General features: G+C 42.7%; 1 protein-coding gene across 1 annotated transcript in view; it reads right to left on the bottom strand.

The window, feature by feature from the left end:
* The window catches only part of LOC126455920 (sphingomyelin phosphodiesterase-like), a 169,333-nt gene extending 146,608 nt beyond the window's left edge, over nucleotides 1-22,725 (bottom strand). Inside the window, exon 1 of the mRNA XM_050091678.1 lies at nucleotides 22,644-22,725. Within this exon, the coding sequence (XP_049947635.1) occupies nucleotides 22,644-22,725 (82 nt within the window). The remainder of the gene's footprint in view (nucleotides 1-22,643) is intronic.
* Between the last annotated feature and the right edge of the window lie 2,743 nt (nucleotides 22,726-25,468).

Genomic DNA, 25,468 nt, shown 5'->3' on the forward strand with positions numbered 1-25,468 from the left:
GTCTTAGCCGACCCAGGTCGGCAGGTGATCACTATAGCAAAAATCTACTGAGACCAGTGTTACCGGCCCCTGTTTTGATCACAACCGAAGTAGATTCTTCCTACACGTCGGTAAGGGGCCTGAAGATGGCGTACCAAAACGCTGAAAGTGGTGGCCAAATAAAATAAGGTTGGGAACTAAACGGCTGAAAGGTGTTTAATTTTACACCCAGGTTAAAACGGGTTGGGACGAAAAAACTGAGATGACTTTCAACGCCGTTCTTCCTTTTACGTCTGCGCAGATCACAACTCAGTTCAGTTAACCAGCCTGAGCTGTGCAGTTTCCCAATCTGTAACTATGGGTATAAATCGGTGACCATATATATAGTCACGAGCATGATGAATAAAGATAGGGGCAATGTTTGGTTTTCCGGATAGAAATTTTGATCATAGACTTGTGAAACCCTGAAACGCTGTGTAGATCTTGACGGCTATCGAGCGCTCGTAAGGCTGCCAATTAACTGTTCACGAATACCGCACTACAGAGCGCAATATTTGGTCTTTGCTGTTGAAATCTTGAAGTTCGACTACAAAATATGTGAAATTCGCAGTATAAATTTTGACTACCAATGGTCGAGCGTACTGTAGCCAAAAGCCAGTTCACGACTGCACATCGAGCTGTAGGCCGCAATTTCAAGTCTTTTGGCAAGAAATTTTGAATATGGTGATATCTCCAGAATGTGCTGTAATGGTTTGTCGGCGATCTGACGACCTTAAGGCAGCCAAATGCTTCCCATGAGCGTTAGTGGATGCCACATTGCAGGCTGAATTTGAAAATGTACTCATGAGACACTTTGAATTTGTTGTAAGATCGGACGATCTCAAGGTAGCCGAATGCATCGTTATGGTCATGAATGGTGGCCGTGCTTTAAGCGGCAATTCAAAAACTCATAACACACCCGGAATTTGCTGTAAGGATTTTGACGACGATCGGACGACCTTAAGGCAGCCAAATACCACGGCTTAAGCATGAATAGTGTAAACTTACCACTTCGTCATTGTTTCCCTCAGTGACTTTGTTTTCAAAATTTTAATAAATCATGTTTTTGCGATCTGCCATGACGCTAATGTTCTTTATAGACCCACCTGTAAACAACACTTATCAAATGCAGTCACGAATTTCCATCAAACGAAATAAATCGTAGTTAGCTACTGCTCTTTTGAAGACCATACTGAGTGATGTCCCATTTTGCAACTCACTTCAACTCGTGTTCGGCTGGCACGACGGCGGTAAGCGCCAACCTCGCGCGGAAGCGTCATCGATAGCGGCGAACGCCGCGCACCGCGTGAACACAACTCGAGTTAGCAACAATAATCACATTCGGATTGATTCGAAATCCACTCAACCAGAGTTTATCCGGTTTGGTAACTCGAGATGACCCATCTCTACTCGCAGTCTTGCGCAATGGTAGTTGTAGAGTCATGGAGAGAAAGTATTGCATCATGGCGGTGGAATCAGTCATGAAACTCCCAGAGATTTTCTGCAACTTCACTACTGAAGCGCTGCCAAGCGGCTGGCCCGTATAAACATAGCATACTACGAATCGATTGCGTCTGTGTACATGAGTGTAGCACATACAAAACGCGGTTGTATTTTGGAGCTTATTGTGTCGCTGTTAATTGTAGCACAAATCAAAAGTGTAATCCGGAAATACCTCTTTCTCGATTTCCAAAGGATGCTGTCTGGAAAGTCATCATTACAAATGATAAATGCTCGTTTTTAGCATATCTAGTTGTACTTTTGGAGATAAGAGAAAATGTTTATCATTTCCATTGAGTCGTAGTGTCTTCAGAATTTCGGCTCTTAATGATCATTGCAAAACCTTAACCACGATTTCAAGATGTTGATACTGCATAAAAATGTCTGGACCTTTTGCCGAATGCAGATAAGCATTCGACAACGTCTTCAATAGTGCCTACCTAGTTTCATACTTAAATTTCATAAAAATACAGATACCGTTATAGCTTTGTGGTTATCTGCTACACTGGGTAACGAAACCCTTTAATTGCAAGTAATTATTATGATTGTCTTTAAGCAGCTAAGAAATCGTGAAAATTAGCATGTCATAACAACTTCATGAAAATAAGGAAATGTTCTGGTCTATATTGGGCTACGTTATGTGGATATCAACGGGTAGTGTAAAAATGTTGTGCGCTCCTATATGTATGCGTTTTGTGTGTGTGGTTTTTTTTCCAAGAGTAATTGCTTAATTTCACTACCCAGGAGCAAGAAGTGGCTTATAAATACGAGAAGGGCCGACTGTATAAAGGAGGATACGCAGTATCTGCACAAGAATATTACTATTTGCGCTCACCATTTTGAGGCTTACCAGTTCATCACGCAAACTAGAAGAAATAGTGTGGAATGCGGTGCCAGCATTGCTCGTTTCTTCCTTTCTTTAAAATAAAAGAAAAAAAAAACAGTTTTTTCACTCAAGCACAAACTTCCGTACAGATCAAATGTGCCTGTACAGAAAAAGCAAAAACTATCGTATTCTGTAGAGGTGACTGATGTAGGTCAATTGAGTGCTTCAGTGAGTGCCCTGAATATAGACTGAAATACGGAGGCTGCAGTAGTTGATTCAGGTGTGCCACTCAGTTCATGTGAGGAAGGAAACTCCTGGAATTCCTTGATCTGTGCTTGCCGTTTTGCAGTACGTTTGAACACACCACATACACTAAAGAGCCAAAGAAACTGGTACATCTGCCTAATGTCATGTAAGGTCCCGCGAGCACGCAGGAGTGCCACAACATGACGTGGCATGGACTCGCTAATGTCTGAAGTAGTGCTGGAGGGAACTGACACCATAAATCCTGCAGGGCTGTCTATAAATCCGTAAGAGTACGAGGGGGTGGAAATCTCTTCTGAACAACACATTGCAAGGCATCCCAGATAAGCTCAATAATGTTCATGTCAGGGGAGTTTGGTGGCCAGCGGAATTGTTTAAACTCAGAAGACTCTTCCTGGAGCCACTCTGTAGTAATTCTGGACGTGTGGTGTTTCGCATTGTCCTGCTGGAATTGCTCAAGTCCGTCAGAATACACATGGACCTGTCAGAGTCGTATCTAGACAAATCAGGGGGTCCCATATCACCCCAACTGCACGCGGCCCACAGCATAACAGAGCCTCCACCAGCTTGAACAATCCCTTGCTGACACGCAGCGTCCATGGATTCGTGAGGTTGTCTCCATACCCGTACACGTCAAACCACTCGAAACAACTTGAAACGAGACCTGTTCGACCAGGCAACATGTTTCCAGTCATCAACAGCCCAATGTCGTTGTTGACGGGCCCAGGTGAGGCGTAAAGCTTCGTACTGCGCAGTCATCAAGGATACACGAGTGGACCATCGGCTCCGAAAGCCCATACCGATGATATTTCGTTGAATAGTTCGCACGCTGACACTTGTTGATGGACCAGCATTGAAATCTGCAGAAATTTGGGGAATGATTGCACTTCTGTCGCGTTGAACGATTCTCTTCAGTCGACGTTGGTCCCGTTCTTGCAGGATCTTTTTCCGACCGCAGCGATGTCGGAGATTTGATATTTTACAGGATTCCTGCTACTGGAGGTACACTCGTGAAATGGTCGTGCGGGAAAATACCCTCTTTATCGCCATCTCGAAGCTGCTGTGTTCCATCGCTCGTGTGTCGACTCTAACACCATTTTCAAACTCACTTAAATCTTGCTAACCTGCCTCGGTAGCAGCAGTAACCGATATAACAACTGCACCAGACACTTGTCTTACATAGGCGTCGCCGACCGCAGCACTGTTTTCTGCCTGTTTACATATCTCTGTATTTGAATACGCATGCCCATACCAGTTTCTTTGGCGCTTCAGTGTGATTTGCTACACAAATCCGCGAGCATCCTAGGTAACAATTTGCAAGAGCAACATTACACTCGGCCAGTAAAGCACATGACCGTATTTCATCCTCTCTTACTTTTTTTTTCCAGCGCAGTTTTCTTGGTGTCATTGGTTGAAGTACTGCACTGAAAAAAAAGTCCTCTGTGTTTATCCGAACCGCAGACCTTTTCCAAGTTTTTGATGCTTAAGGGGGGGAGGGGGGGGGGGGGGTAGGAGGTCAAACGGGCCGATTTGGAGCAGGAGAGAGGCACCACCGGACATTTCAATTTCCACTGTCTATACTTTTACAAATAAATTCATAAAACTTTGTCAGCATGGCCAGGAAGGGTTCGGTGCCTCTCCTGTTCCAAGTCGGCCCGTTTGACGTCCTACCCCCCCCCCCCCCCCCCCCCTTAACACCTTTTGCATGGGCTTTCACCACCGATAGTTCTGCTGTAAAAACAGATTTGCACACTGCGGACGAAAAACATCGCCTTTAACGGCTCCTGTAATTTGACCAATGCAGCATTGACAGTAGAGTGGTAAGGACGGGGCAGGAATTCGACTTCGGTTACATATACAGAACGATACCTTGGCTCGTATGAATTGATTTACAGAAGTTTGGGAAAGCCTAAATGAAAATGGCCAGATAGTATCTGTTTTCGGCTCTTCTTGAATACAATGAAGTAGCTTAAGTTTTTTTTTTTTTATTTACTGGCTTTGAGTTCTCTGTTCATACAGCCATCTACATACAATTTCTAATTATCACAATTTCAGATGGCACCTCTACAGATTGTGTAACAAAAGCAAAATTTCTAGGAATGATATTGATTCTCAGTTGAAGTGGTGTGAACTCACAAAGGTACTTGCAAACAGAATGTCATCAGCATGTTATGCCCTTAGAATCCTATCATCAGTGAGTAACATGCAGTGTCTTTTAGTTACGTATTATTCATATGTACACTCAATTCTTAGCTATGGCATTCTTTTTTAGGGAACAAATGCATAAAATATGAACATAATTTTCAAACTCCAGAAAAGAGCCATAAGAATAATAACCAAAAAACTAGTCAAGATCATTGTAAAGATCTGTTCAAAACACTGGGGATTTTAACTGCTCCATGTGAATACATTTACCAGTCAATTGTACACATCAAAAATAACATTGGTAATTACTACACAAACAGCTCTGTCCATGACCATGCAACAAGAGATAGACTCAACTTACATTTACCAAGAAAAAATAAACATAAAACTCAAAACAGCATTTTCTACCAGGGTATAAAACTGTACAATAAATTACCAAAAGAGATTAAAGAAATTGAAAAAATTCACTTATTTACAAAGGCAGCTAAAAAGGTACCTGTTATGCAATACTTTTTATACATTGAAGGTTTACTTAGATAAAACAGAGTAGGGGTTTGATAAAAAAATGTTGTGCAAATAAATAATAATAATAATGATTATAAAACATCCAACATTCCACGTAACACATTCAATTTATGTTTTTTTTTTCTTTCTAGAAATACTTACCCCCAGGCTATGCATAACACAATACTAACACCTCTTCCTCTTTCTGAGCTCAATATCTCACTCATTATGGAGGGATGCTGACTCAGTTTTTCAGGCTAGCAAATGGGAAGTTTCAGTACAGAAAATGGCCCAGAGATCACCAGTGTGTGTGTGTGTGTGTGTGTGTGTGTGTGTGTGTGTGTGTGTGTGTGTGTGTGTGTGTGTTTGTGTGTGTGTGTAGTGAGTGAACTGTTATGAAACAATGTGTGAATAGTGTGTGCAGTAACTGATAGTGAGAAATGAGTGAACAGTGTGGTATTACATTATTTAATAAGTTATTTGTAAAAAAGTATTGTATACCAGGAGTAAATCTAATGATTGTCTCTAACTAGAAGTCTGTAAATATATGTGTATACGAATTAGCTTGTTTTAAATGGATCTAAACTTGTAATTATTTTGACATGTCCTATATCCCTGTAAAAAGAGATCTACGGACGAATAAAGCTGCTACTACTAGACAGTAAGTGGTATTACATTAGGTCAGTTAAAAAAAATTAGAGAGTAAAATCCAGAGAGCCAAAACTGTAATGTAGGATACATACAATGTAACTAGATAATTAATAGATTGGTGTCACCTATAGAAGCTCTGCCAATTTACAGGCTGCGTAGGTCCTAGTTGAGTCAGTCATAGTTAACTGTATTAACATGTGTAATTTAACAGGCGAATTCAGATTTACAAGTTTCTTCTATCTCAATTTAACAGTGATTGATAAGATTGCATATATCAAAATGTCATATTTACTCTTTCTGCACACAGGAAGAGAAAAAGTTCCTTGTATATCGTTTTCGCCGGGAACGTGAGCACAGATGTTGGGCCGAGCGAGGTGCCGCAATGGTTAGCACACTGGACTCGCATTCGGGAGGACGTCGTTTCAATTCCGCGTCCGACCATCCTGATTTAGCTTTTCCGTGATTTCCCTAAATCTCTTCAGGCAAATGCCAGGATGGTTCCTTTGAAAGGGCACGGCCGACTTCCTTCCCCATCCTTCCCTAATCCGATGAGACCGATCACCTCGCTGTTTGGTCTCCTCCTCCACTTGAACTCATCTCAACATATGCTGGTAGACAACAAATGGTTCAAATGGCTCTGAGCACTATGCGACTTAACTTCTAAGGTCATCAGTCGCCTAGAACTTAGAACTACTTAAACCTAACTAACCAAAGGACATCACACAACACCCAGTCATCACGAGGCAGAGAAAATCCCTGACCCCGCCGGGAATCGAACCCGGTGGAAGAAAACACTGTAACGCCACCAGATGCCAAATCAATACTGCGGATTGTTGTCTTCGACTGTCGCATTCAAAGAACAAGTGGTTCACTTCCTCCTGATTCCACATTCGCAAACTGCCAGCTCAATAGCGTGAATGCAACATAGATCCTGTCTGAAGCATGCGTGATTGAAGCTCAGTCGTGCTAAAGTGGATACGAACATTTTACCACAACAGCTCTTCGTGACTCAGGGATTGTTTGGTAAAATCGGTGATTAAATGGCATAATGTCGGTCTCTTGATTTCGAGAATTATGCCTATCCTTTATTCCATGAATGACATGTTGTGCATTTATATTTTTGTAGACAGTCGTTTACCGACAGTTTAAGATGTTTCCCTTCGCCTTCATATATTGCCTGTTTGGTCTGACTACCTTGAATTTAGTTTCCTTTCATTCCACAGTGCCTTTGAACCAATACATTTTGACTTGCCATTTATAGTTTTGTATTTCATTCAATACGAGGCGCGGCTAGAAAAAATCCGGACTGATGCTGGAAAAAACATTTATTTACAATTATTTACAATTTCATGTTATCTCCTTCAATGTACTCTCCTCCTCGGCCTCTACACCGCTCCATACGAATTTTCCACTGTTCATAGCAATGCTGCAGATCATTTTCGGTAAGTCCATACATTACTTCCGTCGCTTTTTCTTTTACTGCTTCAACAGTCTCAAATCTAGTTCCTTTCAAAACTGACTTGACTTTAGGGAAAAGAAAAAAGTCACAGGGGGCCAAATCAGGTGAGTAGGGTGGATGATCTAAGATGGGAATGTTGTGTTTTGCCAAAAACGTCTTCACTGACAACGCACTGTGAGCTGGGGCATTGTCTTGGTGAAGGACCCATGACTTTTTTTCTCCACAAATCGTTCCGTTTTCTCCGTACTCGCTCACGTAGGGTAGCCAGGACGCTAATGTAGTAATGCTGATTCACTGTTTGTCCCTCTGGTACCCAATCAATGTGCACAATCCCTTTGATGTCAAAAAAAACAATCATCATTGCCTTGAATTTCGATTTTGACATTCGTGCTTTTTTTTGTCGTGGAGAACCAGGAGTTTTCCAATGCATCGATTGGCGTTTAGTTTCGGGATCGTAAGTAAAAAACCACGATTCATCGCAAGTAATAACATTTTGTAAGAAGGTGGGATCACTTTCAATGTTTTCCAGGATGTCAGAACAAATAATTCTTCGGCGTTCCTTCTGTTCAATTGTGAGACACTTTGGAACCATTTTTGAACACACTTTGTTCATGTTGAAACTTTCATGAAGAATCTGCCTAACACTTTCCTTGTCAACTCCTGTTAACTCAGACACTGCTCTGATTGTTAAACGGCGATCTTGTCGAACAAGTTTACCGATTTTTTCAATGTTTGCCTCAGTTTTTGCTGACAATGGTCTGCCAGTGCGAGTGTCATCACTGGTGTCTTCGCGGCCATCTTTAAATCGTTTAAACCACTCAAACACTTTTGTTCGCGATAAACAATCATCGCCGTACACTTGTTGTAACATTACAAACGTTTCACTTGCAGATTTTCCTAGTTTGAAACAAAATTTGATGTTAAAACGCTGTTCTTTCTGTACACTCAACATTTTCCGACGCACAGACAAAACGTCAACTACTTAAAACAGACGCCACGGGCAGACTGAGTGCAGGAGGCAGATGAAACTCGAGCAGTAGGCGGAGCGAGAGTCACGTGACAGGCCACGCGACTTTCAGCCTTATTGCATTCGTTTTATTGTTTCACCAGTACTAGTCCGATTTTTTTCTAGCCACACCTCGTACATCTAGCAGTCTGTGTACTACGGGTGGCTCCTTTTTGCCGGCATAGTCGTTCTTTGGCAAATAAAGTACTGATTTGGAATGGGACATATACTGTTATTACTTTCTGTGAAGAGAAAGAAGAGCTTCCAGAACTGCTATTACTTTTGCTGCCATGATCGTGTTGTCCTTTGATAGTTAAAATTTTCTGGCATATTGCCTCGTATTGTCCCAATATTCACTGCCTCATCCTTGGATCCATCTGTAGAAATAACGATCGCACTATGAAAGATACAAGTTCTTGTATGTCAAAAGTATTTATCGCTGCTAGGACCAATGATGACGGGACGTCGGTCCATTGTAGCCTATAACTGATGCATCCCCCACAGTCAAAGAATTATTCACAGAATATAAACATACATATCGTCTGGATAGCTGAAAGCAAGTGCGACACTGTTAACTAAATGGCTGGACGAAATTTGTTCTCAGTTCTTAGGGTATGCGGGAGAGACTCATATGGTGAGCCTCACTTTGTGAAGGTTTGAAAGTAGGAGAGAGGAACAGCCGAAACAAAGCTGCGCCTTGGTAGCTCAGTCGGCAGGGGCATTGCCCTCGAATGGCAAGGTTCCAGATTCGAGTCCTGCTCCAGTATAGCCAGCCGCTATGGCCGAGCGGTTCTACGCGCTTCAGTCCGGAACCGCGCAACTGCTACGGTCGCAGGTTCGAATCCTGCCTCGGGCATGGATGTATGTGATGTCCTTAGGTTAGTTAGGTTTAAGTAGTTCTAAGTTCTAGGGGACTGATGACCTGAGATGTTAAGTCCCATAGATCAATATATAACAACGAATCGTCGGTTGTCATATTCCACTGGCACTGTTATCCCTCAACACGCTTAACTTTGGAGCTTTTAACTCAGTCGTCTCCACACATTTGCCATTATCCACCACTGAGAGTTTACAGTGAGCGAGGTGGTGCAGTGATAAAACGCTGGACTCGTATTCGAGAATATGGGGGTTCAAACCCCCGTCTAGCCATCTTAATTACGGTTCACTGTGTTTTTTCTCAGTCTTCCTCTCTTTCATTTCTTAAAATAGTCTCATCATCACAGAAACACTCTCCGGTATTCGTGTGGAACATAAAGTTGTCGGCCGGCCGGGGTAGCCGAGCGGTTCTAGGCGCTACAGTCTGGAACCGCGCGACCGCTACGGTCGCAGGTTCAAATCCTGCCTCGGGCATGGATGTGTGTGATGTCCTTAGGTTAGTTAGGTTTGAGTAGTTCTAAGTTCTAGCGGACTAATGGCCTTAGAATTTAAGTCCCATAGTGCTCAGAGCCATTTAAGCCATAAAATTGTCACGTATTTACATTGCGGCCTATATACCTCCATATAATGGAAAAAAATATTTCAATAGCTCACATGTTAAGCTAGAAACTGGATCATTACCTTCGCATGACTACCGTCTTATGATTTTCTACCCGTCGAGCTAAAGATGTACAGTCAAATGGTTCAAATGGCTCTGAGCACTATGGGTGTTAACATCTGAGGTCATCAGTCCCCTAGAACTTAGAACTACTTAAACCTAACTAACCTAAGGACATCACACACATCCATGCCCCAGGCAGGAGTCGAACCTGCGACCGTAGCTGTCGCGCGGTTCCAAACTGAAGCGCCTAGAACTGCTCGACCACACCAGCCGGCAAAGATGTACAGTCATTCCCTCATAACAATGATCACTATACTTCGAGTAAAATAACTTTGAGTTCACGTTTGGCTGAGTCGTACGGTAAGGGCTAGCCACCAACCAACCATGGTTCTTCTTCGAGCGTCATATGCCCGCAGTATTGCAATTTTTTAGGTCCATGCAACGCCTTGTATGGCTGGCTGCATGCAGGAGATACAGGCCTCTGCCACTGCAGTATGTCAGTCACAAAGTTATTTTATTCGATGTATTTACCGCCTGGGTGTCGAACTGCAGCTGTCTGAGAGAGCTGTCCAATGACTTCCGTTCTCCGCTTCATACACACAACACGGCTTCCACAAAGAGCCCCTATAATACTTACCTATACTGGCCACACAAACCGCAACCGGTCCTTGGCTTCACTCACTCCAGCCTTCCACACCTTCCTGTCAGCTGCATCTTCATCTCCCAGCCCTAATATCTGCATGTCTCCAATGATAGCCTTCTATCTCTTCTCGGTCGTCCTAGTGGTCTCTTCATCCATCACTTCCTTTAATGCCATGTTCTCCCTTCTCCTCCTCACATGTCCATGCCAACTGACTCTTTCAGATTTCACACTCGTTGTGATGTCAGGTAGTGCGTATAATGTCTGAGTTCTCTATTTTTCCTGATATTCTACTGTTCATCATTTTTCTTCACTGGTCCATATATTTTTTCAGTACTTCATTTTCAAAAGTTGAGTTTCTCTCTCTCTCTTTTTTGCCATGGTTCTTGTTTCGCTTTCGTAGCACACTGTTGGTTTGCTGTTGGTGTGATAACACAGTTGCTATTTTGTCGCTGTATTACGGCTCTGTCATCTGCCAGAACGGTTCGAAACTTCACCGGCGCACAGAACAAACATGAAATGCGAAGCAGCAACAAGGACGTGTGTCTACGTATATTAATGGATTTTTTTAGAAATATGGGGCATTACTTATTGAACGACCCTCGTATCATGTCTATGCCTGAGGCCTTTCCATTTATTTCAGTCTTTTTATTGCCTCCTTCACCTCTATCAGAGTTAGTTCCTCGACTAATGGTTGTACGTTCTAGTTGTTTTCTGCCCTACCGGGTTGTTCAACAGTTCTCTGAAGTATCTCCACCAGTTCTCTAGATTCCCTTCATTTGTAGTGACCAGTTTTCCATTCTCATCCTTCATTATCACGGGTTTAGCTCTGTACTCCTTTCTACAGTTTCTCATTGTCCTGTAAGACTGTTTGCTATTGCCCTGGCTACAGTCCTGGTCTGCCTTCTGTATCTGTTTATTTATGAATGATGTTTTCTCTCGCCTGATTGCTCTCTTTATTTCTCTCGTGACTGTCCTATATTTTACTTGGTTTTCATATTTGTTATTGCTCATCATTGCCTGTCTGGCTGTCTTCCTGATCCGAACTGCTTTTGTACACGTTTCGTTGAACCACGATTTGCGCCTGATATTGCTGTTATTGTATTCCGTAATAGTTCCTGTGCTGTCCTCTTTATAACTGTTGTTATCTTGCAAAAAGAAAACAATTTCCGAGTCTACACCTACATGAACCTATTGCAACGTATTTTCCACATTCCTGGAGAACAACAGAATAAAATGTTTCGAAACGAGTGCAAAAATTGGTGACAGTTACGCTGTATGATTTCAAAACTCGATTTGAATCCGGAATTTGACACTTTGATTAGAAAATTGATTCTGCTTTATTTTACTTATGCCTCTCTGCAAGTTTCCGTTGCCATGTAAAATAACATCTTTAGATTCGGTAGAAGTAGATGAATTAGGTGTTATATTAGTCAAAGCTTGAAGTACATGCATTTCGTAAAATCAAGTGTCGTAAACACAGCAGACACCTCTCCAAAAAAATTTGCATAGCTTGCTTAAACATGCCCAGTAATGGAGATACAATTTCAAGAACTCGTACGCAAAAACTGATATTGACATGTGCCAGTGCATTTACGTATCAGTCTAAAACGAAATACTTTATTACACACGTGGTATCTGGAGTGACTGGTATCTGAAGTAACTGGTGTCTGGAGTGATGCATTGCCTATCAGCATTTATGTTCCACTCACTGTTATGGGGACACGTGCTGCAAATATGAAAAGGTATTTACGTCAACAATATATCAAATATATTAAATATCGAATTTTAAGGAAGATTATCTGCATTTATGGGACCAAATGTGGTCTATTTGGATGACAGAAAGACGTGCAAAAGGGACGCATAATGGTTTCGGGAAGAGTGTTACAAATGTTTGTCGGTTACCCGCAGGACATACACAGTAAGGTTGAAGCACACGAAGTATTTCTTGAACGCTGTTACCTTTCGACGAAAGAAAACCACAAGATAAGTCATCGAATTCTTAGCTCCTGTGAGTCAAGAAGCATTCTGTTCCGTTTGTGTCTTGTAATGAAGTATTGCAGTCTTGTGCTGAACAGACACTTTTATAGCCAGTGACATAAGGTTCGTCAGCTGGAACATTAATCCTTAGTCATGTACCGACTAATGGAAATTTCTTGTATAACTGCAACATGGAGGACGATGGAGAAAACAGAATTCTGAAAGTCCTTCGCTCCAAGGCTAGAGTTCTCTATACAGATAGTAAAGAGATTACTGGCTGTTAACATTGCATATACTACCATTATTCTTGCCGTCATGACGTGTTCTACTTGGAGATGCAGTTGCTGACTGGCACAGTGCGGAGGGAAGGAAGGAAGGAAGGAAGATTAGGGTTTAACGTCCCGTCGACATCCAGGTCATTAAAGTCAGAGCACAAGCTCGGGTTGTTTCAAGGATAGGGAATCAACCCAGCATTTTCCTAGCACGATTTAGGAAATCAAGGAAAACCTAAATCAGGATGGCCGGATGCGGATTTGAACCATAGTTTTTCCGAAAATGAGTCCAATGTGCTAACGACTGCGCCACCTAACACTGGCATTTTGTGGAGCCAAGTGAGAGTATTGTTTGTCTGTGAAATCATTACCATACGATAGGGGCGTGAATTGTCGTCATGAAGACGAATGCCTCGCCAATATGCTGCAGATATGGTTGCACTATCGGTTGGAGGATGGCATTCACATATCGCACAGCCGTTACGGCGCCTTCCATGGCCATCAGCGGCGTACGTCGGCCCCACATAATGCCACCCCAAAACAGCAGGGAACCTCCAACTTGCTGCACTCACTCGACAGTGTGGCTAAGGTGTTCAGCCTAACCCGGTTGCCTCCAAACACGTCTCCGACGACTGTATGGTTGAAGGCACATGCGACACTCATCGGTGAAGAGTCCTGAGCGATCCATTCGGCATGTTGTTGGGCCCATTTGTACTGTGCTGCATGGTGTCGTGGTTGCAAAAATGGACCTCGCCATGGACGTCGGGAATGAAGTTGCGCATCATGTAGCCTATTGCGCACCGTTTGAGTCGTAACACTATGCACTGTGGCTGCACGAAAAGCGTTAATCAACATGGTGGCATTGCTGTCAGGGTTCCTCCGAGTCATACTCCGTAGGTCGCGGTCATCCACTGGAGTAGTAGCCCTTGCGCGGCCTAAGCGTGGCATGTCATCGACAGTTCCTGTCTCTCTGTATCTCCTCCATGTCCGAACAACATCGTTTTGGTTCACTCCGAGACACCTGGACACTTCCCTTGTTGAGAGCCCTTCCTGGCACAAAGCAACAATGTGGACGCGATTGAACCGCGGTATTGACCGTCTAGGCATGGTTGAACTACAGATAACACGAGCAGTGTCCCGGGTTCGATTCCCGGCGGGGTCAGGGATTTTCTCTGCCTCGTGATGGCTGGGTGTTGTGTGATGTCCTTAGGTTAGTTAGGCTTAAGTAGTTCTAAGTTCTAGGGGACTGATGACCTAAGATGTTAAGTCCCATAGTGCTCAGAGCCATTTGAACCACGAGCAGTGTACCTCCTTCCTGGTGGAATGACTGGAACTGATCAGCTGGCGGACCCCCTCCGTCTAATAGGCGCTGCTCATGCATGACTGTTTACGTCTTTCAGCGGGTCCCTTTCTGTCTGAAAGGTAGTTTACAATTTTACATCATTCTTGGTGAAAACTATTGCACTCTTAAGGAAGTCTTGAACGGAATGAGATTTAGGTGACGTATTACAGTGATAGAGATAAACCAAAGGACAGTAAAGGAATACCCAGACTTGAAGCTGCCAGAGAAGTTGTAAGGTGGTTATCTTATTCTAGGATTGAGAACAACTTTTGTAAATGAATTGACAAGTTTAATGTTGCAAATTAGCACAAAATACACGCTTTTACACAGTTTTCAAGGTGACAACATAAAAGCAGTTGTCACGATAACGCATCTCGTCAACATCAAAAAGAGAAATAATCCTAAACACAACAATATTAAATATTAACTCTAAGAAAACACATTAATCCTAAACACAACAATATTAAAGTTTAATTAGAAGTTTCTTTGCAACATTGTCCCTACACATACATTATGATGTTCGTCAGTACTACGAAAATCGTCCGATTCCGCTTCAAAGTTCGGTACTGTCGTATTTAGGATGACAATCAAGTCTCCGGCGGATGGTTAGAAAGATTACCCACGGCCGCTCGAGTTTACAGTGGACCCACGCTGGTGAACCAACAAGTTTACGTCTCTTCACACGGTATTTACCTTAAGCTGCATCGAGCTGTCGTCTGCTAGGCCACTCTCGCCCACTGAAATTCCTATAAAACTAATTTAACCTTTGCTGAACTTTGGTTCAAATGGCTCTGAGCACTATGCGACTTAACTTCTGAAGTCATCAGCCGCCTAGAACTTAGAACTAATTAAACCTAACTAACCTAAGGACATCACACACATCCATGCCCGAGGCAGGATTCGAACCTGCGACCGTAGCGGTCGCTCGGTTCCAGACTGTAGCGCCTAGAACCGTTTGCTGAACTTTCTAGCACAAACTTTACCTATGTTTCTCGTTATTCAAGAAAACTTGTACTCATACCTAGCCTTAGTATGTGGGGATATACACTCGCATATTTGGAGCAACGTGCATATTATAATTCCCTCTCAGTTCTCGCAAGAGCAATTAACTAATTGGCTGGTTCGTTTCTCCACAGTTGGAGCTAAATGTTGCTACAGCTAATTTGTAGCTGCTTTTCAGCCGCTGTGAATTCAGTGTTCACACAAATTTCTTCTCTGCGTCGTACAGAGCGTTAAGCGCTCCGTTCTGCACTAGACGCCAAACCAGATAAGAGTTCCCAAAATTTTCTCTCTTGTCCTAATTATGGCCGAACTGTCTCCCCACCTGGATTCTTTCGTTGTTCACGTCACGGCCGTTTTCAAACAATCGGAGCGTTCCTCTTATTATGAGGAAACTTTCTCTACCAATCGAAATGTCCCTTTCATTAAACTGCGTCAAAACTTCAGTATGCTTCTCCTTCTTAGCGCGTTTCCGCCAATTGGACGTTTTGTGCCTGTTGCAGACGCCTAAATGCGTACATTTACCTTGACGTGTGTCGCACTCGCTGGACACGTAATCTAAATGCGTCACTGGTTTTTTGTTTGTATCTTTTTGGAATTCCGAAACGCAGTTCTTTAAATCTTTTTTCTCTGTCCTGCAGCAGGGCCGTTTCTCCCACCTGAGTCACCTGGTCGGGTTCATTGACTTTCTGCGTGCCACCCCTTTAAGTGGTTTGTGCGGTGCCTCCTGTGGCACGCCTTCACTTCTCCCCCTCTGGCTTTTAAACCGAAAAACGCCTCTCGCTTGCTTGCTTCACCTTTCGCTCATAGACATGCATTATATAGGAACGGTGTGTTAATTACCGTCGATTGACTGTCATCCTGTTTTTCATTACATACTGATAGGAAAATTTGTTCATAACCGCCGAATTACGTTAGGTGTCATCTTCACCTTCTCGTTGCGATGTATAAAGTTCTCATGTAAGGTGCGAATTTGGCCTTCATTTATTCTGCCACCTTACAAAGTCGAAAAGCTGGTTCCCTTCTCTTACGTTCCTAATTCTGCCCAAGTTGTGTTCGTCTTTTTTTGCTTTTGATAGGAGCATTTTTTATTCTGTTTATACTTTTACTGTCATAAGTGGGGCAGTGAGAATCGTGTGAACAGCACTGTAGTGCTCATTAGCACAATGTGATATGAGGTCTGAAGTCAGTAAGATTTATGCTTCCATTAATGTTAATGTTGTAGCTGTTGTTCTGACATACCTGTGTAGTGGACAGATTTGCATAGTGTACAATGTTAGCAACTATGAATATAATAGATCAATTTATTACAATGACTCGTTGGTTCTCGCTGTTCCACTGGCAGTGGAATCTTTAACCCAGTCATTTCCGCCCAAAGGTTAAATATCTCACACTGATGCTTTGCCATTCTTCACCATCTCTGAGAGTTAACAGAGTCCGCAGCTCGTGGTCGTGCGGTAGCGTTCTCGCTTCCCACGCCCGGTTTCCCGGGTTCGAATCCCAGCGGGGTCAGGGATTTTCTCTGCCTCGTGATGACTGGGTGTTGTGTGATGTTCTTAGGTTAGTTAGGTTTAAGTAGTTCTAAGTTCTAGGGGACTGATGACCATAGATGTTAAGTCCCATAGTGCTCAGAGCCATTTTTTTAGAGTTAACAGTGAGCGAGGTAGTGCAGTGGTAAAATGGTGGATTCGTATTCGAGAAGACGGCGGCTCAAATTCCCATCTAGTCATCTTGATTAAGGTTCATGATTTTTCTCAGTACTCTCTTTCCTTTCTTTAAATAGTTTCATCATCATAGAAACACCTTCTACTGTTCGTCAGGAATATAAACTTGTCTCAGATTTACACTGCGGCAGGTACACTACCAAATAATAAATAAAAAAAATATTTCAGTAACTTATATGATAAGCTGAAACTGTATCATTAGTTTCGGAGTACTGTGCTACGATTTCTTGCTCATCGAGCCAAAGATGTATGGTCACTCCCACGTGGTTGTGATCTCTATACTTTGAATAAAATAACTTTGTGATTCACGTTTGGGGGATTCGAGTTGCAGGGGCCGACCACCAGGCAATCGTGGTACTTCTTCGAGCGTCACATGCTTGCAGCGTTGCCCGTTTTGTAGGCGCATGTTGTTTGCACTCTGGCAACAGGGACCCCGCACAACCAGTCTGTCAATTACAAAGCTATTTTATTCCAAATATATACCACCTGAGTGTCGAAATGCAGCTGTCTGAGAGTGATAGCCAAAGAACTTCGCAACACGCTTCCACAAAGAGTCACTAGAATGCAAAAAGAACAAATTTTCAGAGTCTGGGCCCACATGAACCTATTATATCGTATGTTTCAGATTCCTGGAGAACAACATAATTAACTGTTTCTCCAGACTGATGCAAGAACTGGTGACAGTTATGTTCTATGATTTGAAGTCTCGAATTTGATCTGGAAATCGTCATCATGATCAGAAAATTGCTTCTGCATTATTTCACTTATGCTGTACTCAAAATTTTCGGTGTCATGCGAACATGCAATCTGGTAGAAATGAAGGAATTAAGTACAGACTTATTCAAACCTTTAAGAGCGTGTAATTCGTAAAATCAAGTCTGTAAGCAATGTGGACACCTCTTCAGCAAAGTCGACGTCGTTTGCTTAAACATTCCCGCTATTGAAAATAAAAATTCAAGAGAACTGACCAAACACTCATAACCAGAAACTCATATTGACATGCATAAGGACATCTGCTTATCAGTCTAAAGTGAAACACTTTATTACACACTTGGTATCTGGAGTGACTGGTATCTGAAGTGATTGCTGTCTGGGGTGATACACTGCCTAGCACCATTTATGTTCCACTCACTGTCATGGTGGTATGTACTGCAAATCTGACAGTATATTTGTCTTAACAAAATAATGAATATAGAATTTTCCGGGGTAGTAATATGCACTTCCTCATACCAAATGTGGTCTGTTTGGATGTCAAATGTGTGCGCAAGGTGACAGTCAATAGATTTCGGAAACAGTGCTGCAAATGCTTGTCAGTTACCTGCAGGACATAAGGAGTAAAGGTACAAGGTGTGATTGGAAAATTTTAATAATGGATCTGCTACTGCTTACTGGTTTGGTGGGCAGGTACACAGTGGGTGGGGAATGAGTCATTGCTTTGTCCTTGACGCCCTCTGACAGGAAACTGCGTTTTCTTTATTCAGTTCATTGTGGTAACTGGTTGAGTGTGGGTCTGTCAGGGCTTGTTACTGGATTCTGTCTACGTGAAAATGGACGTAAAAACGGAGCAACGAGTTCGAGTGAATTTTTGTTTTAAAACTGGAAAATCAGCTTCTGAGACTTACGAACTATTGAAAACAGCTTTTGGAGATAATTGTATGAGCCAGTCAAATGTTTTTGGCTGGTTCAACACATTTAAAAATGGCTGCGAATCATTTGAAGATTAACGACGGTCTAGTCGTCCTTCGACCTCAAAAACAAATGAAAACGTTGTGAAAGTTCGCGACATAGTGCACTCTGATCGTAGACTTACAATTAGGGAGATGGGTGATGAACTTAATTTAAGTTTCTGTGCAGTTCAGGCAATTTTAACTGAAGATCTGAACATGCGTCGAGTGTCCGCAAAATTCATACCAAAAGTGTTGTCAAGTGACCAGAGACAATACCGACTTGAAGTGTGCCAAAAACTGATTAATCAGACTAAAAATGACCCAGATTTGTTACATAGAGTAATTATTGGTGACGAATCATGGATATATGGATATGATCCTGAAACCAAAGTGCAGTCTTCGCAGTAGAAGACTCCAGGTTCACCAAGACCGAAAAGAGCACGGCAAAGTCAGTCGAAGGTGAAGACAATGTTGGTGACTTTCTTCGCTTCTACAGGTATTGTGCATCATGAATTTACCCCTGGAGCACAGACAATTAACCAGTAATACTACAAATGTGTCATCAACCGTTTGTGCGAAAAGGCGCAGAAGAAAAGGCCTGCATTGTGGAAAGACAGGGGTTGGGTGCAACATTGTGACAATGCTTTGGCTCATCGTGCCTTCTCCTTCGTCGTATTTTTGACCAAATTAAAAATTCCTTTTCTTCCACAACAGCCATATTCCTCTTTTTTGGCCCCTGTGGACTTTACCTGTTTCCTAAACTGAAATTTTCACTGAAAGGAAAGCAATTTGGCACAATTGAAGACACAGAGGTAAATACGGAGAGAGTCCTTAACACACTTCAGGAAAAAATTTCCTGAAATATTTTTAAAACCGGAAACACCGTTGGAGTCGGTGTGTTCAGTCAGAAGGGGACTATTTTGAAGGAGATACATCACAGTATCATTTAAGTATCACCATTGTACAATTACAAGCCCATTCTTAAAACTTTCCTCTCACACTTCGTATAAATACACGAAATATTTATGGAACACTGTTTGTTACCATTTGCTAGAAGAAAACCGCAAGAGAAGTCATAAAATTCGAACTTCTGTGAAGGAAGGAACTATTCTGTTTCCTTGGTGTCTCCTGATGAAGTATTGTAGACTCATGCTGATCTCTTAGTTCTCTGCTTCAGGCACTTTCATAGTCGTGGCATAGTTCGAATAATAATCTTTAATCACGTACAGACTAACTGAAACTTTTTGTATAACTACGACTTGGAGGACGATAGAGACGACAGGAATGTGCTAGTCCATTGCTCCAAGACGGTAGCTCTCCATCCAGGTGGTATAGAGACCACTGACTTGTAATGTTCTGCATACTATCGTTATTGTTGCCCCCATAATGCAGGGACGTGTTCTACTTCGAGGCGCAGTTACTGGTTGGCACCTTGTGGAGCCAATTGAGAGTTCTATTCGACCACCACTTATCAACGGAAAGCATGATCACATGGGGTATCAAATGAAATTTGTAACTAGAATGAGGATTTTTTGGTAGGGAGGATGGGACATGGTTTCTCGAGTGGGGAGTCACCAACAGATGTGAAAGTAATTTCTGGCGTTGCCCTAGGAACTGTGGTGGGACACTTGTCATTCATGTTGTATATCAGTCACCAGGCAGACAATATTATTGGTACGAAATTACAATTATATTAATACCTACAGCTGCTGACGGGCGTTGATATATATAAACAGGGACAGGTGAAAACGTATGCCCCGACCGGGACTGCTTGGATGGCAAACGCTCTATCCATCTGAGTCACCGAGGGCACAGAGGATAGTGCGACTGCAGGGACTATCCCGCGCACGCCTCCCACGAGAGCCACATTCTCACCTTGTATGTTCACACATTACATTCGTAGTGTCCCAACCCAACACACTCATTACTCGTGGAAGACATTCTGTCCAAGTCCCGTAGGAGTTCGGGGAGTATGTGTGCATCCGCACAGAGGAAGAAGATCACTGCCGGTATTGCCAGAACTATATACATATATGGATATGGTGCCTGTTCTTTCGGACGTGTCCAAAAGAACAGACACCACATCCATATACACTACTAGCTATTAAAATTGCTACAACAAGAAGAAATGAGATGATAAACGGGTATTCATTGGACAAATATATTATACTAGAACTGACATGTGATTACATTTTCACGCAATTTGGGAGCATGGATCCTGAGAATAGGCCTGGGCATTGAGTCAAACAGAGCTTGGATGGCATGTACAGGTACAGCTGCCCATGCAGCTTCAACACGGTACCACAGTTCATCAAGAGTAGTGACTGACGTATTGTGATAGCCAGTTGCTCGGCCACCATTGACCAGACGTTTTCAATTGGTGAGAGATCTGGAGAATGTGCTGGCCAGGGCAGCAGTCGAACATTTTCTGTATCCAGAAAGGCCCGTACAGGACCTGCAACATGCGGTCGTGCATTATCCTGCTGAAATGTAGGGTTTCGCAGGGATCGAATGAAGGGTAGAACCACGGGTCGTAACACATCTGAAATGTAATGTCCACTGTTCAAAGTGCCGTCAATGCGAACAAGAGGTGATCGAGACGTGTAACCAATGGCACCCCATACCATCACGCCGGGTGATACGCCAGTATCGCGATGACGAATGTACGCTTCCAATGTGCGTTCACCGCGATGTCGCCAAACGCAGATGTGACCAACATGATGCTGTAAAGAGAACCTGGATTCATCCGAAAAACTGACGTTTTGCCATTCGTGCACCTAGGTTCGTCGTTGGGTACACCATCGCAGGCGCTCCTGTCTGTGATGCAGCGTCAGGGGTAACCGCAGCCATGGCCTCCGAACTGATAGTCTATACTGCTGCAAACGTGTCGAACTGTTCGTGCAGATGGTTGTTGTCTTGCAAACGTCCCCATGTGTTGACTCAGGGATCGAGACGTGGTTGCACGATCTGTTACAGCCATGCGGATAAGATGTCTGTCATCTCGACTGCTAGTGATACGAGGCCGTTTGGATCCAGCTCGGCGTTCCGTATTACCCTCCTGAACCCACCAATTCCATATTGTGCTAACAGTCAGTCTATCTTGACCAACGCGAGCAGCAATGTCGCGATACGATAAACCGCAATCGGGATAGGCTACAATCTGACCTTTATAAAAGTCGGAAACGTGATGGTACGCATTTCTCCTCCTTACACGAGGCATCTCAACAACGTTTAACCAGGCAACGCCGGTCAACTGCCGTTTGTGTATGAGAAATCGGTTGGAAATTTTCTTCATGTCAGCACGTTGTAGGTGTCGCCACCGGTTCCAACCTTGTGTGAATGCTCTGAAAGGCTAATCATTTGCATATCACAGTATCTTCTTCTTGTCGGTTAAATTTAGCGTCTGTAGCACGTCATCTTCGTGGTGTAGCAATTTTAATGGCCAGTAGTGCATGTATATTATTGGTAATCTCAGACGTTTTACAGTTATCTGTAATAAGGTATAGTCTGAAAAAATCTGCACACATATTCAATATGACCTTGATAAGGTTTCAAAGTTGTGAAGAGTTTGGAATAGCTTTAGATATTCCGAAATGTGAAAATTTGCACTTCATCAAACTCCAAAACATAGTATCCTCCAACTAAAAACTTTTGGGGATGTGAAACGGAAACGGAGGCATGTGGTAGACTTTGGTACGATAGTGTGAAAAATGCAGTGAGTTTAAAAAGATCACCTCCAAAACACTCGGGCATGTGGAAAGCATAGCAAATAGGAATAACAGGGGTTATTGAACGTATGCAAATTGGGGAAGAATGAATGGTCTCAGGTTTGTTTGATCCATGAGAGAGTATCACTGAAGTTGAAAAAAGTGGACTGGCAGACGCCAAGTACCCACTGAATGCCTACTTTCAAAGAGGAAACATATTGAGGAATCTGAGTTATAGTGCAACACTTTACTCCTCGCACCCGCGGGCTGTGAAGACAAGACAGTGTGCATAGAGACATGTAAGCAGTCACTTTTGCTACACACACGCGCTACAGTGGACAGTGCCGCCTGAAATGCGCGTGGCAGTGGTTTTCAGAGGACAGTCGCAGGGGCAGATGTTACCTGAGGCGAGGGCTCCGGGCAGGGCGACCAGCAGCAGCGCCAGCGCCAGCGGCAGCAGAAGGCGGCTCCTCTCCTCACCCATGGCGAACTGAATGAGTTGCCGGGTCTCCGCGTGTCCCTTATCTACAACAGCGCGAATTCGCACTCCGCGCCGGCTCTCCTCGCGGCGCGCTGCTGTAGCTGTTGCTACCGCCCTCTTTGTCGACTGCGGACCGCCTCTCACATACTATGTAAGCGAGGCAGACCAAAAATTTGTCATGTTGCAACTTCAATCGGGCTTGTACACAACCTTTTATCATGACTCGTCTGCAAAAGGGGTTCGGTTATGCACAGTTGCATTCGCGCCCTATATTGAATAAATAGCCAGCCTAAGTACTACAGTGAATGAATTCAAGTATTTGTCTAAATCACGATCGTTCACAAATGATTTACACCGACAACAGTTTAGAATGAAAACGTTTTTATTTTACTGAATCACATACACAAAACGAACTGATGGCCACGTGATACTATGTCGGCGGCTCTTAGCCGCACCGACCTTACCGCACCGACGGACCACGATCAAAAGACCCCGACCTTTGTCCCCTATCCTCTGTCCTGTGTCCGGTCACATGACTCTACATTAGTAAAATATATTATTTCTAAACATGACCATCATTCATTTACAATGTTACAATATTAAAATACGTAAAACTAGATACCTTATATTATTTTGTAGACAATCATCAGATTACTTACATATTTAAGGGCACTGCACTTTTTGGCAATTTCACCCCTCTTCTTTTGTTTAATCACGCCTTTGCCTAAAAGGTGTGGCATACGAAATACTCATTTTGCTCTACATAGTTCGAAAACTGAACAGTACCTTCACAATAAAAGACAATAAATTATTAAGCAGAGGTTCTCAAACATCCTTACAACTTAATTTTTATATAAAACATGTTCTTTAATGTCCAAAATATTATCCCTGCTACTATGCTTTAAATCTGAGTTTTGAACTATTTTGAGGAGCTCTTATATTTATTGAGTACTCCTATTTCAGTGATTAGATACCCAGCAAATCCAATGATTAGCAAGACAAGCACACCTTACATTATTAACATATGCACCAAGTTATGCACTGAGGCATAGGCAATTATGTAACTAAGTAATTCAATGTGAAACTGTTATATGCTGCCTCCTCTCTTTATCAAGAAGGTGACTCCATAAATATATTGACTTGTACTTGCTATAACCCAACTGTTCTTCCACAGTAAACATTACAACATCCAGCAAATTAGTTATACTATTACTCTGTCCCTTGTAACCTCACAAAGTCGATGCGACAACTGTGGGGATGATGTGCCAGCCGCTGTTCCAGTCTCAGGGATTGTCTATGAGATCAAGATCTGGTGATTTAGCGGGCAGTCAAGGAGTGACAGGATGCCTGAGTGTTTGTCAGACTAGGAACGTATACGTGTAGTTTTGAAAACATGGCTGCTATCTTGGAACACGAGAACGTCCACTCACAATGAAGATGTGAAAGAAAGGGTAACAACTGGTCACCTAGAATGTCGACAGAAGCTCCTTCTTCACGTCTATGGCAACTTCCAATGTGCGATCAAGTCACAAAACAATAATACACCCCCCCCCCACCCCCCAAATATTATATACTATCTGATCAAAAGTATCTGGACAGCTATTAGTGGACGTTAATATGGGGTGTCTCCACCTTCGCTTTAACTCTGCTGGGGGCAGTTTCAATGAGGTTTCTTAATGTCTGTGGGAAGTGGCAGCCCATGCTTCCTCAAGAGCCAAAATCAAAGAAGATAGTGAACTCTCTGGAGAGAAGTCATCGTTCTTGCGGATTCCAGCTAATGGAGCACGGGAAGAATGATTGGATTCATAATGCTGCAATTCACGCTGTAATTAGTCTTGTCTTCACATAGTCCCTACGGCAACCAAACGTAAGGCTTTTAGTACGAAATGTTGCAGTTTTTCGTTCGTATTGCGGCGTGTCGACTAGAGTTCAGCAGTGATTTGTGCAAGACCTGCCACACTCGAGAACTCTGCACACTTATATCCAAACAAGCAATTCTATAGCTTGGTAATATAGAACGCAAGCGTAAAACTTTTGAACTTATGATTATTCACACTGCTAAGTGTTACTGCAAGTTGTAACACTACTGGCTGCTACTAAATTAGCAATGCACCGACAATGTTACTCCTGTGAAAGGATACTTATTTGACCGTGATTGTACTTAATGGAAAGATATCGGACTGTTTTTGTTTTTCTGAAGATTTCTTTTTAAGGGAAACAGTACCAGAACCAAGATTCTATCAGTAATAAAGTAAACTGTACTTACGTACAAGAGAATGGTTGCCAGCTTCATTAGACAAAGTTATAACAAGTACTACCACGGTTCATAAAGAAAGGTGACTGATGGGATTGAGTTTAGTTGATGCTGAAATTATGTTTTGCAAGTAAAATACCAAGCAGTAGCGCAATTTATCAACAAGTGTAACAGAAGTTTAGTATGGGTAATGCAGAAAGAATATTAACCGTTTTTGCAACAAGTGGCGCTCAATAACAATTACTACATGTGTATTAAAACAGAAAGCTAATGATTATTGTAGGCAATTAATTACTAATGATGGAGTAATATTAACTTGAACGAGAGGTTAATTTATCAGGACAATTATAGGAACATCTGTCCTTGAAATGGTTGTCAGGTAATTACATTCTCTATTCCTGTTATTATTTGCACTCTCGCGCCTTATACTAGTTAGATCAAATGGAACATGTGAGACCTGGATCTATGAGATGCATTCAAATGAAACCTGGT

Source organism: Schistocerca serialis, chromosome 2, assembly GCF_023864345.2.
Source record: "Schistocerca serialis cubense isolate TAMUIC-IGC-003099 chromosome 2, iqSchSeri2.2, whole genome shotgun sequence".
Lineage (NCBI taxonomy): Eukaryota > Metazoa > Arthropoda > Insecta > Orthoptera > Acrididae > Schistocerca > Schistocerca serialis.